A 15,806-nucleotide genomic window follows, 5' to 3' on the forward strand; every position below is an offset into this window, starting at 1 on the left:
AAGATATAGGATGTTCAACCAAAAATGGTGCTTTTATCAAAATTAGCAATTTTTCATCTGGAATTTCCAGAAATATACTCATTTTAAAATATGTTTTATAAAAAACAAATCAATGTGCCTGTATGTTGGTTTAAAGGTTGCAGTTTTGTACAATTAATACATTGGACTTCACTAGATTTCTAACGGAATGGTCCTCTTTTAATATGTTCTATATACCCCAGAACAGTTGAGTAATATGTATGTGTGTGTCTCTGTCTTTCAGATGCTGAACAAGATCCGAGAGGAGGAGAAACCTGAAGCGGGACCCACAGCCGAGTTAGACAAGCTCAGGCACACAGACTGGGTAAGAATAACTGGAGGCTTAGGAATTGTTAATGCACTTGTAAGTGTTTTCAATAACATAGGAATTATCTTTAGGAATAAATCCAAACAACTTGGATTAGTTCATGTGGAACAGGGCTGTCCAATCACAGTCCTGCAAGGCCATTCCACTCCAGGTTTAACAGGTACAATTATAGAATTAACTACTTCAGGGTCTGGATGGAAGTTTAATTGGTTCAACTATTTATTTAGACTGGGAATTTAACATTTCCCATAATCCAGAGGGTTAGTCTTGTACAAAGAGCAACTTTAGTCCTACATGAAGGCGTCCAATATAAATTGATTCGTCGTGAGGGTACGCCCGAGATCCTCCTTCACTCTTCCCAGCAATGTCTGATGTTTGAGCTTGTTAACCTGCTACCTGCAGAAGGAAGCTCAATTATTCAATTATGGATCAGCAATCAATTCAGGGACTCTCAATGCATTAGGACAACTAGTCCTAGACAAATGAAAAGAAACAATTGACACAAGAACAATACTAATTGTGCTTAAGAAATTCCCTGACTAAATGGTCTTGCATTCTGTCTTTAATATCCAACTACATTTTGTGTGTTATTTTTTATTTTTTTTAGATTTTACACATGTGCATATTATCTAGATTTAAGTTTAGCTAAAATTAGTCCTTTACATTTTGAACAGCTCTTGTAGTACCAATACCAAGACAATATACACTCACATACACACAAACACATACATATTGGGTTTCAGAGCTCCTAGGAGTCTTGGTCATGAAGCGTGCTTTGACTAATTCTCAAACATCTCTTCTTTCCCCCTGTTCTCCCTGACAGGCACGGCTCTGGGTGCAGTTGATGCGAGACCTGCGGAATGGTGTCAAGCTGAAGAAGGTCCAGGAGCAGCAGTTTGACCCGCTGCCTACCGAGTTTGAGCTCACCCCCTTCGAGATGCTCATGCAAGACATCCGCGCCCACAACTTCAAACTGCGCAAGGTCACGGTAAGACACTGCTCCACCCTCCCATCTAGTGTAACAGCTCAGCAACCTGGGGCCATAGTCAAGCTTTGGACTGTAGAAAATGTGTTAGAATAAAATGCATATAAAGCAGCTCATGGTTTGTAGGATATTAATTATTTTATTGCATGTTTAGGCTTTTAAGGAGTTCAGTTTCATACAGATGTATACTGATGCCAGTTCATTTAGTGCCAGTCATGTAACTGGGTGTTTTTAAAAAAAAAAAAAAAAAAAGAAAAAAGAAAAAAAAAATTATATGTAATCATATCATTGGAATGCTTAACAAATTGTTTAGTCAGTTTGTTTGAGTTCATTAATCACTTTCCAGTGACAATATGTTGTAATATCTTCTAAGGCTGCCTTAATTATAAAGTAAAATAGTTTATGGCAAATTACAAACAAATAAAATTATGTTTTTAGTCCATCCGTATGTTTCAAGCACTGTGTGAATATTTGAACCAGCACTAATTAATCTGACAAACTCCATTGTTTTAAACTCCATTGCAGTATATACAGTAGACATACTGTCCAAGTATACCCTGTAATTCAGGATTGTATTCATTTAGATTTTACCTTCTCCATTATGTAAAAAAGGATTGTACTGTATTTGTTTATTTAAGCAGGCGCCTTTATCCAAGGCAATTTAGAGACTAGGATGTGTGAACTATGCATTAGCTGCAGAGTCACTTGCAACAATGTCTCGCCCGAAAGACGGAGCACAAGGAGGTTAAGTGAGTTGCTTAGGGTCACACAATGAGTCAGTGAGTGAGCCAGGATTTGAACCGGGGACATCCTGATTACAAGCCCTTTTCTTTAACCACTGGACAACACAGCCTCACAGATGCATGTGTGTGTATTTATATAACACAGTTGATTAGTGCCAAACTGCACTGTCAGCTGTAGATTGATTTTAAGCAGACAACACTTACAAATCATGCTGTGTTCCACTGGATTGTAGAGGGTATTACACCAATCATTTCAATACAGGTTTGTAGAGAGGCTGGATTAGACAGGTTTTACTGTAATCTGTTCATGCGTTACTATTGAACACAATTAATCTACAGTCTGCACAGTGTGTGGCTAGAGGCCGACGTGTCAATGGCTTCATACCAGTTTATCAATCACTCCTAATCGAAATGCTTTCCCTAGGTTGACAGCAGCATCACAACACGGGTAAAGAAGGATGCTCATGAACTCATCCTGGATTTTATCAGATCTCGACCTCCATTAAAACCGGTGAGAGGACCTTGTATGTGACTTGAACCCATTTCATTAAACCCTGTCTGGTATTATTTACTTCCTGCTAGTCACCTGCCTCTTTAGTAAGAACTTTCTGACTCCTCTATTTTAAAAGCTCTCAGATGTATTCTAATACAGAGCACTGCTGGTCTTTCACCATGATGATTCCATTTCCTTTACAAGCAGACAATAAACAAAAGATAAGACTGTGTGTGTTTTATATTTGTGTATATATATATATATATATATATATATATATATATATTATATAAAAAATAAAAACTGAATATTTTTAGGCATCTGAAAGGAGACTTCGGCCACTGCCTGAGAAGGAGCGCACCCTCCATGAGAAAATCCTGGCAGGAATCAAGCAAGAGAGGAAGCTGCGACCAGTGGAGTCCCCCTGCCAGAACAGGAGAAGTACGCACTCTAACCAGTCACTGGGTTCCTAATGTGTGTATTCAGGGTTGCACATGCATAGCGACTATGTTTTGCATATGGAAAATTCCACAATCAAAACTTTTAACATGCATTTCTTACAGCTGTAACAACTTGTATTCGCCATAGAAAGATCTTGAAGGTTATGGTTAAGAAAGGGGGTGCTACAGTGACCTTCTAGCCATGCCCATTAAACTCCAACACATTGGCCAATACAGCTACAGGAAGGGCACTGAGCTGCTTGGAATGCCGCACCTTTCTATACAACACTGACCATGTGATTTGATAGTTGGTGGAACCCATGTTTTTTGTTTCAATGGCAACCATTGAACTTAAATCTGCAGTGACTGTAGGAATTTGGTGGTGATCCCGAGATGTTCTGTGAGAGACGTATTTAATATTAAAAGATTTTACTCCCATCTCAAGAATATTGCTAGAAGTCAGAACAACATATCGGTTATTGCAATTATTTTTATTTGCTGCCAGTAAAGCAGAGAATTGATCTGTACATCTGATTCTTACATACAAGGCTCTTATAGATGTGCTTCTTGGCTATATCTCTGTAGTACCACTCTATATATATTCGCTGTTTCACTTCCATATAATATATGACTGACCTTTTTGTCATTTAACACTGTGGAGCGTCTCAAACTATCAAATCATACTCTAAAACTAGGCTTAAAACAAATTTAATGTGGCTCACTCCAGTTGCTATTTTTTTTAATGTGGCCTTTTGTGTGTTTTTTGTTGTTTTTTTTCTCCTCCCTCCTCTGCAGTGCATTCAGATGGCATTGTCCACAAGGCGCTACTGTATATAAAACTGTATTGTTCTGTGTCTCCCTAGACTTTGGCTCCCTGCCCTGCATTGTCCAGGCCTACTCCAGTGATGTGATGTCCACCTCTTGCATTGACCTCTCCATGCCAGAGGGTGCTGCCAGAGCCCCACCGCAACGCCCTCGGGTCCTGCTCAAGGCACCGACCCTGGCTGAGATGGACGAGTTGAATATCTCTGAGGTAAGAAGAGAAAGCAGCCCACTGTATAAACTGCGTTTCTCGCAAGCTGTCCGCTAGAATAACATCATTACGAACGAGAGGAGGTCATTTAAGCCCATCAATGCTCATCAGGGCCTATATTTATCATTTGTGCATTAATAAATGATTTGATGTGTTCGTATTCAAAGTTTTGAATAGTCACACGCATAATAATGAAATCCTGATTCATCAATCTTGCGTAAGGCACTCGTATGAATGTTTCTAAGTAAGAGGTGTTAATGTTACTAAAGTTGTTCGCACAGGGAAATATTTGCATTTTAAACACCCTTATATAGCCAACCAAATATAGCTGTCTGTCACTCCTCAGTTTTCTAGGTGACTGTCCATACCACTGCCATTTAGCCCCAGCATTTAGTAGACAAATACATGCAGCAGATATAAATGGCACATTAATTGAATAGTAATGTTTTCTGTTCACAAAATGTAATTAATTCACTGTTGTTGCTTTTTTAGTGTTACATGAGAACTGTCTATAGCACTGATCGTGTTGGGGAACCCAGCAATTGAAGGAAAATCCCTTTTTACTCCAATTTGTTTTTCTTCCTTGTAAAGAAATTGAATGTACCGAGGACAGTATGACTCCAAAACCCCAGGCATCAATGCGCCAAGAGGGTTGTGAATTGCTAGTTATGTCTCTGATCTGCCTTTGAAAGCTATTAGTGGCCAAAAATCCAATAGTAGACAGAATTTGAATATGTCCAGCAATAGGTTGTGTGCACTTGGTTGGTCTGTGCAACCTAGGACCCAACGTCTCACACAGTTCCATTAGGACTGCCTTTGGAAAAGTTCTTCTGTACTTGCTGTGAATAAATCCTATCGATCCCGAAACACTTTTGCCATTTTCAAATTATGAATGTCTTCTGTAATTACCGGTGCACAACCGAAACAAGGGAGTCACAAAAACATTACCTTCTGCTTATTAAATAATAATCATGGTGGTTGTAACCAATATTTAGATCATACTACTGCCTAAATATTAATAACAATATTAATAATAGCATATTTGGCATAACTGCAATCAGTCGCAATTTCAGCAATTCTTGCATCAATAACATAACCCCAATGAGTGTTGTTATTTTAATATTGCACTCCTTGCGCGTCTTTAGCCGATGTTTAATAGGAGTTTGATCTTCTCTTGCAGGACCATCATTCTAACACAAGGAAACTATCCAGAGTGTGTGTGAGTCTACGAACATTCTCACGCAGACCTCTGTGTTGATAAATTACATGCTTTCTGTTTGAATGTGCCGACGCATGGTTTAGAAGGGAATGCTTGCGTGCGCATGAATGATAAATATAGACCCAGGTTCCAAATAGATGGTTAGTATGTCTGTCTCAATCAAAACTTTATCAAGTTGACACTAAAGATCACCAATGAGCCACACGAGTAAAGAGTCTCCTACCCCTGTCCTAAATCTGAACACTTTTTATTTACAGATATATATATATTTACAGATATAATATATATATATATATATATATATATTTACAGATATATATATATATATATATATATATATATATATATATATATATATATATATTTATATATATATATATATATATATATATATATATATATATATATATATATATATTGTTCAACAATTTATATATAACAAAACATCTCAGAAGATATTTATTTATATATATATATATATATATATATATATATATATAAATATAAATCTTCTGAGATGTTTTGTTGCTATTATTACTTACAGCTTAAATCCATGGATAATGTATTTTTGCAGTGGCTTGGTGGAGTATGCAGGTTGTGATGGTGATCCATTCTACACAGTGCAGCTGGCTATTTCAAAGGGGAGGTCGTTTTTAATTGGATTTTGGCAACAGCACAGCACGGCTAATTTTAAATAAGTGTCATGCATTTTCATGAGTGAAACTGCCTGGCAGTGGGAATTAAATTAACAAGATAACAGCCGAGCAACTCTGCCATTTCAGAACCATATTGTGGACCTGTAGATCTGACACCCCACCCAGCTTGGTGTGGAAGTAATTCTATTACGCCTGGATTGGAGGAGTGTCACCTCTTTACATGGAGACAATGGGATTAGGATTTGTTTATGAAAAAAAATATTCAATTAGTTGTAGCTAACAAAATAATTCTATAAATCTTCCCCATTTTCCACTTGCATTAACTACATAGATTTCAGATGTTTAGTTTTGAAAGAAATGCATGTCATAGCAAACTTTAAAATATGATGGGGGTTAAATAGTTTTCAGTTTGCTTGCCTGGCCTTCCAGGAAGTCTGTTACTGCTTTACTTCTTAAATATCAATCTGTTTTATTTACTACCTCATGTAAGAACTAAGCAGTTGCTCCCAGCAGTCTTGCTGCAATCCGAATACTTCACCTGCAGCACAGGAAGTGGTTAGTTACCAGGAAGCACAATTTGAATATGCAGATGTTTCACAGAATATTACATGAAGTTCTACATTCATTAAAATAAATTACCTGCAAATGACCACAAGACATTCATCATCGTGATAAGGGATACATTGATGTCTCCAAATGGGGAAGTTGATTAGAGAAAAGACAATTTTGCTACGATAAGTGTGTTTTTGTATTGAGTGAATGGGAATTGGATCTGGAATACATTATTACTAGTGATTTGTAACGTATGGTTCTCACTGTATCCATCCTCTAACATAATAATGTTTTCCCCATCCTTGCTGGAGTAGCTGAGACGCAGAGTTTTGAGACGGGTCCAAGTGTGTGTTCATTTTCTTCACTGTGTTCCAGGAAGAAGAGTCTCCGAATGGGGACATGAAGAGGGTGGAGAGTTCGCCGGTGCCTCTGAAGCGCAACCACTCCTTCTCTGAGCGAGACCTGGTCCAGCTGCAGAGCGAGATGGCACAGTCACAGTCTGCGTCGGCACACTTTGCTGGGAGAGGGGAGCGGCCGCGCTCTGGAAGTGTGGGCCTCTCATCCAGGGATGCGATTCACTATAGGGGTCAGTCTGTGCTCTCCACTGCTCCTTGCTTGTATTCATGCTCTGAGAGCTCATCCCTCCGTAGAGCTGGTGCAGTGACCGGATTTAAATGCTTCAGCTGAAAACACAGACCTCTATTTTATTGTATATGATGCAAATAAGTCAACCCCCACCAAAACACCATTGGATTTATATTAAGCTCCAACAATCTTTTCATCATTGAAATAGTCGACAGAGCTAATTTTTAAAAATGTTGATTGCATTGCAAGTTCTTATGTACTGTAGGTCTTGCGTTTTATGGCTTGCAAGCTACACATCATGCAAACGGGTGTTTGGAAGCAATATGAAGACAACTATTAAATTCCTTCTGATATTTGCATCACCTTTGTTGTCCAGGTTGGAATATGATATATACTATAGACTAATAATTTGGCTTATGGAGAAAACAGTATGTCGGAGGTTCCAAAAGCAAGCTTGAGATTGGAGTTCAAGGGAAAAAAACAACCAGTAACCATTGTGATGTAGTTGAATGCTCAAGTAGCAAAATAATCTGTAGAAATATGTGAAAGGTCTGAATTTCCTTTCCATAATTCTATTATTGTTTCACTTTCAGTTAATACTGGTATGCCACTGTTCATGCATACCGAGCACACATTTGATTAATTCACATCTGCCAAATGAACTTCCCTGTTCCACTCAGTCAGCATTTCTAAGGGAGCGGCTGTATGTTTTGTGTGTTGACAGCTTCTTCCCCTGCTGGGGGTCTGGCAGCCAAGAGGTCAGTGGCGTTCTCCCCTGGGAGAGGCTCACTTAGCTCAGTGGAGGAGAGGTCAGAGAGAGACGGCAGCTCTTTGTCCAAACACAGCTCCACGAACCAGTGGATGGTGGGTAATGTTTTTGTGTTCCATCATTGACCTGTACAGTTCTGGTCACCACAGTACCAAAGGAACAGAGTTCAAAAAAGAGCAACCAGACCAATCCCAGGTCTTAAAGGATTGAGCTACAAAGATAGGCTAAGTAACACTGAACATTTAGCCTGGAAAAAAGAATTGGGGAGGGGAGCGTGATTTGAAGTCTAAAATATTAAAAGGAGTTTACATAGTTAACCCTAACCAATACTTTAAGCACAGTACAGAAACCAGGACCAGAGGACACAGTTGGAAATGAAGTGGAGGTAGACAGGACAGAGGGAAGGAGACACTTCACACAGAGTGGTGAGGGTATGGAATGGGCTACCTAGCCATGTTGAGGCAGAATCACTTGGATCCTTTAAGACCCAATTTGACAAAGTTTTGAGATTAATCAGTTTACCGGACAAGTTTGGATGGGCCTATGTGGAGTATCAGAATCTGGGGTCAAAACCGCATTGTCTTTTGCTTGAGCAGGAGATTGTACAATTGTTAATTTATATTTTTCAGCAAACCTGTGACATTTGACACCATATTTCCTGCTAACTTCAGTCAATTGACATAATGTGCAATTAGCATGCGTTGAAGGCACTTGATTGCCATGTTCAAATGTGTTTTTCAAAACGTGACCACACACAGTGTAATAAAGGTATTAAAGTTTCCTGATTTGGTTTTGATTTAAAAAGACCAATAACTAATCTGATCAAACTGTCTGTCATCTGGGACCAAATTGTGTGTGAATGTGTCATTTAATTACACAGTACCCGTTAACCAAAGTACTTTGGGATCTGGTCAGAGGATCAATATGATAGTAAGTAGAACATACTAACTATGTAGACCAGGAGAAGAGTTTGATTCTGGTGGTCTGCAGTGGAGCAGGTTTCTGGGTTTAGGACGGCAGTATTTGGATTATAAAATTAGAACCCTTGAGTGTAGTCTGGGCACCTGCCTTCAAGAAGTAAGGCAAGAGTGAGCGAGATGTGGTTCTTGGAAATTAGATTCTTTCCTGAGTTCTGATTCAAAGCTGTTTTCTCTCTCCAGGAAGAGTTCAGCCATCCTGTGGAGAGTCTTGCTCTGACCATAGAGGAGGTGATCACCGTGCGCAAGGTGTTGGTGAAAGCTGAAATGGAAAAGTTCCTTCAGGACCGGGAGCTGTGCAATAACCTGAAGAAGGGAAAGGTGAACAAACAGGCTGCTATATATTGACCCGTTCGGCCCCTCTGACCTACTCACTCCATTATCTGAAATCCCATCTTTATTCTGTTGTCCTCAAGAGTTTGTTATAACATGATTTATTTAATGCCCTGTATTGTTTTAAGTTATAGTAAAATTGATTTAATAAGATCAAATCAACTATAGCAAAACCTGTCTAATCCATACCATCTTATTTTTTTTTTTCTTTTATAAATTTTTAAACTAGTGTAAAAAACAAAAGCAAAACGTTGTGTATATAGACTCGCATATCCTGCTGGTTGCATTCTAAATTGTGCAGTTGAATAGCAAATAAAATGTTTAAACAGACACACAAGGAGCTAGCTCCTTTAAAGAAAATGTGTGCTTATCAAAAAAGCTCAACGTTTAACAAAACAATCATAAAAAGAGCTACAGTAAATTAAAAATTCAAAACCACTAGGCAAACGGTTTCAAACATTTTGAAAATAAGATGCCTAGTTAAACATAACACAGGTATAATACACCTCTTTCTATAGGAATGGTTTAAACAGGGCTAATAACAGATGAAGAGTTTGTTGAGGCATTGTTTATTATGCGGTGTATGCAAAGTAATGTTATATATATATATATATATATATATATATATATATATATATATATATATATATATAGCATTTAAATAGTTTGGTCATTTTACCTTATTTTAGGTACAGTATTAGTTTTACAGTAGTCTCTGACTAAGAATACCCATCGGGAAGCAAGCAAAGTGTTCTTTGAGACAGAGTTGACCACCGGACACAATATGCCAAGTCCAATCACGATAAGTAGTAAATACATTTGTATTTGTTGATTTCATATTTTGCACGTGCATCAACATATTAACAGAATAAGTACGAGAAAAGCAATAGACAAGCATATGTTAAACTATAATAATAAATTAACATTTAATAAACTGAAAACCAAGCACCTTTACATACAGTAAAAATGCAGCAGCGGCTCTAATAGCAATTTCTGAATTAACACAGCACCGCACTAGATTACTCTCGCGATGACAAGTCAGTTTTGAAAAGATTGTATAAACCATTTGAGTTTGATGATGATGGGTTATCATGTTACAAAACACTGCTGTGTAAGTTTTGAATCGGTTAGCAGCGAATCGCTATTGGTGCCAAAAAGGTGTTCTTTTAAGTGAAGTTCCTTTAGGCAGAGCATTTACAATGGGAACATTGTTTCACCACAAGGTTGTTCCCTAAAGAGGTGTTCCCATATGCAGTGACCTACTGCATTACAGTAACTCTGTAATTCAGCACACTCTGTCTAATCCTGTCCAAGCTGGATTGTACAGGTTTCTCTCTTTCTAAACTTAATTTAGAATGAAATGCCTCGGAGGGTCCCCACTTTTATAAAGTCATGGATGGTACATTAGGCACCTTTTGTTTCATTGTAGGTGTTACTGACCAAAATGTAATCTGCTGTGTACCAGAGGTACTGAAGGTATACATGTTGAATAAAGCATTGACCTTTTTGACTTGTTATATGTACAGTATAACTTACACAATGTTTGCCCTCCAGTAGCATTTTAACTCTCACTTTTGAAACACACACAGGTTTGTTGCTGCTGTCGAGTGAAGTTCCCATTGTTTTCATGGCCGTCGAGTTGCCTCTTCTGCAAAAGGTTTGTACCTGTTGAAATGTTTATCATAGCAGTTGCATTAATTTATTTGCTTCTAGTGTATTAAAATAATACAAATGTATTATGACAACATACATACCTGGTTCTGTAGAAAATGAATCTGCATCATGCACATAGGACAGACAAGCAATTCTGTGAAACCCTCATCATAAACAAACTTGTGGCAAGTGAAAAATGATACAATATATACATAGCAATGGGAACAGATGCACTGGCTGTAGGTCGAAAATGGAAAAGGGGTTCCCCAGATACATGTCAAAACATACAGAAGGCGCCTCCAGTTTCTGATACATGCAGTAACAATAAATAATGTCTCTTGATTCTCCTTGATAAAATGTTTGACATGCATACGGGTGTGCTGGCACCTGCACCGCATCCCTTGGCAGACGTAGCAAGAACAAGCCTGAAGAGGGTGTGGCCCCTTTGTCCTTGCCCTACTTGAGATGCAAACTGTATGTTGCTTGTAATCTGAGTTTGTCAATCTGGCGTCTGTCTGTCAGTTTATACACCTGTCAACGCTTCCCTTTTTACCTGTATTCTGAGAAGCATTTGTTATACTCGCTACACTTTGTCTTAGCACAAGTTATCAGTATATATGACGTGGGGAACTACTTTTGGATTTATTTTGGCCTTGTTGGTTTGTTAATGAAGACTATGAGGAGGATACTGGGCTTCTAAATGGGCCAACAAAACAAGTGTCCACCTGTTTCAAAGTAACAGAGGTAGCACAATTTTCATGAGATTACATTGCCAAGTGTTTTTTTTTTTTTTTTTTTTTTTAAGACCTGTAGTTTCCGAATGTTCCAATTCCATACCCAGGGTTTATACAAACCCACATTTTAAATTAAGGGGTCTTCAAATGTTTTGGAGTGGAGAGTCTTATGTTTTGAAATTGTTGAATAACAGCATACTGGAACGGGTTTTAGTCTGGGTATTACTGCAATCCTAAGGAATATAAGTACTATACAGTACTAATTAATTGTGCAACACACTGCTGATGGCCCTGGATTGTCCTTTGTGTGCCCTCTAGTGTCAAGCCTTGTGTGTTATTCCATTTACATTTTTTAGCAGGGTGACCTAGCCAGAGGGGTAGTAGATTAGTGTACATGTGTATTTTCCTGATGTGATCATGCAAAGTATTCCTGAAAAGCAAGTGCTCTTTTTAAGACAACTGGATCTCAATGTGGGGCAGCATTCGCCTACACACCTCTGTATCTAACTGTTTTATTTTCCTACAGAAATGTGTGTGGATCATGCAGTGTAAAGGTAAGAACTTCAGTTTATCAAGGGATTGGGGCACAATCACCCATTTTTAGATAAAATATAATCTGTGTGGGCATCATTTCTTTTGCATAAATAGCCTTGTTTTATTCCAAATCATGTTACAACTATCAAGTAACATCTACTGTATACAATTCCATTTGCATACACGAGATATGGATTAGGAATTTATGGGAGATGAAACCAGAGTTTCAGTTGAAACAGGATAGGAACAAAAAGGTACAAATACATTTATTTTATATGTTGAATAAGGATTAGTGGAGGTGCATTAAAGGAATTATGTGCAGTAATATTCACTTAGAAATGTTTATTATGAATTATCCCCCCTGTATTTTTCCTGTTTTCTATTCTAGAACCCAAATGTAGATGATTGTATAATCTATTTGTATTAAGCCCCCATTGGTAGTATTACTGTAGTTATTTTGTTTTATTGCTCTGTAGATGAAGATCCCTTCAAAGAAGCTGGCACACATACCTGTTTATGCCATGGGTTTTGAGAGCACTGGAGGCCGTCACTCCAAGAAGCATGATGTCTATCAGTAAGCCATTTAGTACACTGCGCTTTGGGATGCACAGCCTAAGCGTGCTATATACTGCATTACTGCTCTGTGTGTTTGCTGTATTGAATGATCATTTTGGATGACCCCTAAATAAACCTTCTCTAGTTCCTGGTTGCTGGGTTTTGTTTTAACTGGGATCGTAATCACATTAAACTGCATTTCTTTCATACCGCTTACAAGATGGCAATTGCAGCATCTGATACCTGGGCTGGAAGAAAATTGCGTTAAAGCCCTAGATTAAAAAAAAAAAAAGCACCTCATGATAAATTTATTACCAGACCCACAGAGCTACATGTATAGTCTAGAAAGACAATATACTGTACTGCACTGATTTATATACAGTACATGTACAGTGAGTATTTTAACCTGTTGGCCTAATGTTGTAATTGGTTTATATTTGCGAGGCTCTTGTAAGGAAAGCCAAATCCATTATTCTTACACACTCAATGTAAAGCCAAACACAATCTAGCTGTCAAAAATGCAGATCTCCTTCTAAAAAATGAAATGGCTGCAGTATGTTATCATAGCCTATTAAAACAGATGCACATCTTGAACAGTTTTAAAAAACTGATTTTAGTATACAGTGAAATCCTACTATTCACCAAACGGCCTTCATAGTTCCCAGTAAAAGCCAAATTGCAAGGAGAGGATTTACTGTAGGGGCGGGTTGGGGGGGGGCATTCATTTAAAGTATGTGGTTTTGCCACTCGTTTGTGTAACATTGTATAGAGTATCAATCCACTGAGCATGGCTAGATGATTGACCTTGGAAGGATATACTTGTTATGGCTGCTGTTTTCCACATCCCAGGTCTCTAAGGAGTCTGAGCTGCCGGTCGGTTGAAGAGGAGTTCCCTCATCTCTATGCCAACGGCTGCAGTCTGAAGGATATCTGCACTGAGTGCACCAAGTTTGTCGGTGATGTCATCACCTCGAGCCGGAAGAGTTTGGACATTCTGAACACCACACCCAGAAAAGCCCAATCCCTGCGTGTCCCTGTTGGCAGGTCTGCAAAGTATAAATAAACTCCTTTTTCGGGACTTAATTCAGCCATCTCCGAACTGAAAAAGCATAATGTTCCTTTACCGGCATGTTCTAAATAATGCAGTATTGCCTGTGATAGCTTCTCCTTCCGGTTCTCTCCTGAAGCACATTCCTCAGCATCTTGTCTGAAAGAACAGCTGTACAGTCGGCCAGGTATGGCCTTGCAAACCCACGGAGTGTGTTGCCATTGGCTTTGCAAATCACAAAATCATTGTAAAAGTATTTAATGAATGTGATCCACAACTACATCTGAAATATGCCTTCTGTATTGGAGTGGACAGCAACATTCTGCCTTGCCTCAACAAGTGCAGCTTGGATTTAAAAAAAGGGAACATGCAAGGCAGTGATTCAGGAAAGGTGTTGGGATGGGATTATGAAACTCCAGAAACTTGAAAAAAGACACTAACCTTTCTATGTTGTCCACACTGAGAACTAGCGAAATATTCTTTATCTAAGCGTTATAGTTCATCAGGACTTCCATCATAACCACCATGGATGTGGCTTGAGATGTACAGTAATTCCTGATGAAAGATTTGTATGTATATAAAAAACAACACATGTATTGCTATTGCTGCTGCTGCTGCTGCAGAATGAAAGAAAATGCACCTCCTAAAGTGTAAAGCAGAAGACTACTGTTTGTCTTTTATGTGTATATATGAGGAGTACCATTTTTTTTTTATCCCTCAGTAAACAAATATGATGTACAGTATTTGCATTGGAATTCTGCAATCCAGACCTTGTATTGAGACATGTTATCCACCCAGTAGCTGGTCTTTAATTGATAGCATGGGAATGTTTTCATTTTAATAACGTAACTCAACAGGGTAGTTACACATGAATGGTTGCATTTCCAACCATTGAGTTCTGTGGTTGCAGAATTACAACAAGGCTACTACAGCATGAAGAGCCAAGATGGATTTTCATAATGGCAATAATAACCTAGACCTACTGAAGCTACCAGTGCGGTCTTTCATTAAGATTGCTTCCCAGTTAATTTTAAAAAAAAAGTTTAACTTGTTTTTATGTCCTGCTGCTCTGGAGAGTTTATGTTGTGTGTTGTGTGGTTGTTTTTTTTTTTTTTTGGTTTTTTTTTTATACTTGGTTTGTGTTTGTCATGTTACCCTACATTTGTTCTCATGAGAAAACATTGTATGCTAGATTTGTGACGATAGGGAAAGCTACCTGGCTTTGATTCTCCAGTTAGCTGTATTAAAATGGTGCCAACAGCAAAAGGATCATCTTAACACGGAATAAAATGAAACTGCAATAAAACTGTGCTGTAGTGTGTTGTGCATAATGCATGCTGTCAGTTGCTATGGCATGCAAAGATTTAAACAGGTTCATTTATTATCCCGCTCAGGATAATACATAATGGTTATTGGGAGTATCCTACAAGGCTGTACGCTAACTTTTTTTGGTAGGAGCACGCACACACAAAGACCTGTATATTTGTATATTTGTATATTAATATACACAATTAACATTTTTCAACTTTGCACAAGATAAAACGGAGAACAGTTCATGTCCAGAGTATTGCCGAGGCTTTACTTTTCAACACCTATTTTTAAAAACTTCAACCCCCCCCCCAATCCTTTCTTCTAGGCTAAATAGATTGTTCCCTCATCCTATCTCCACAACTCATTTCTGTAAGGCTTGGGATTAGTCTGTGCCTTTCAGTCTTGCCGATGTTTAGTATTGCCCTATCAAGATCCTTAAATTTTGTTAACCTCTCACGTGTGGGGGGAACCTCATGTGTGGGGGGATCCCTTTTCTGTTTTGAGATCTGATTTGTAGAGCAGGATGGCAGACCAGGGATTATATTGAAACTGACAGGTCTGCAGCTATCTCTCAAATCTAAACCAATATAATAACTGCAGCGATTTTGAAAGTTTGTATTGTTCTGACAACTGGGCTGAGGACTCGGGTTAGAGTTGAAACCAAGCTGAGATCTGATTAATCTTAAGTGATGCATTTTAGGTCAAAGGAGAAGGAAGTTTATAACTAGTTACATACCCTTGTCTCTGTATCCATTTAAATGGGTGTTGGGATTTCCATTATAAATCATACACTGGAAATGCATTTAAAGTAATAACCCAGGCTTAAAAATAGAATTCCTA

General features: G+C 38.3%; 1 protein-coding gene across 1 annotated transcript; it reads left to right on the forward strand.

Moving 5' to 3' along the window:
- The first annotated feature begins 220 nt into the window (after positions 1–220).
- On the forward strand, positions 221–14,973 carry LOC131728306 (protein spire homolog 2-like). Its single transcript, XM_059019359.1, has 12 exons — positions 221–343; positions 1,170–1,334; positions 2,499–2,585; positions 2,885–3,008; positions 3,871–4,040; positions 6,843–7,053; positions 7,777–7,916; positions 8,982–9,119; positions 10,721–10,788; positions 12,045–12,072; positions 12,529–12,626; positions 13,457–14,973. The coding sequence occupies exons 1-12, from the start codon at positions 236–238 to the stop codon at positions 13,668–13,670; spliced, it is 1,551 nt and encodes a 516-aa protein (XP_058875342.1). The 5' UTR covers positions 221–235; the 3' UTR covers positions 13,671–14,973.
- The last annotated feature ends 833 nt before the right edge of the window (positions 14,974–15,806 follow it).

Source organism: Acipenser ruthenus, unplaced genomic scaffold (assembly GCF_902713425.1).
Source record: "Acipenser ruthenus unplaced genomic scaffold, fAciRut3.2 maternal haplotype, whole genome shotgun sequence".
Lineage (NCBI taxonomy): Eukaryota > Metazoa > Chordata > Actinopteri > Acipenseriformes > Acipenseridae > Acipenser > Acipenser ruthenus.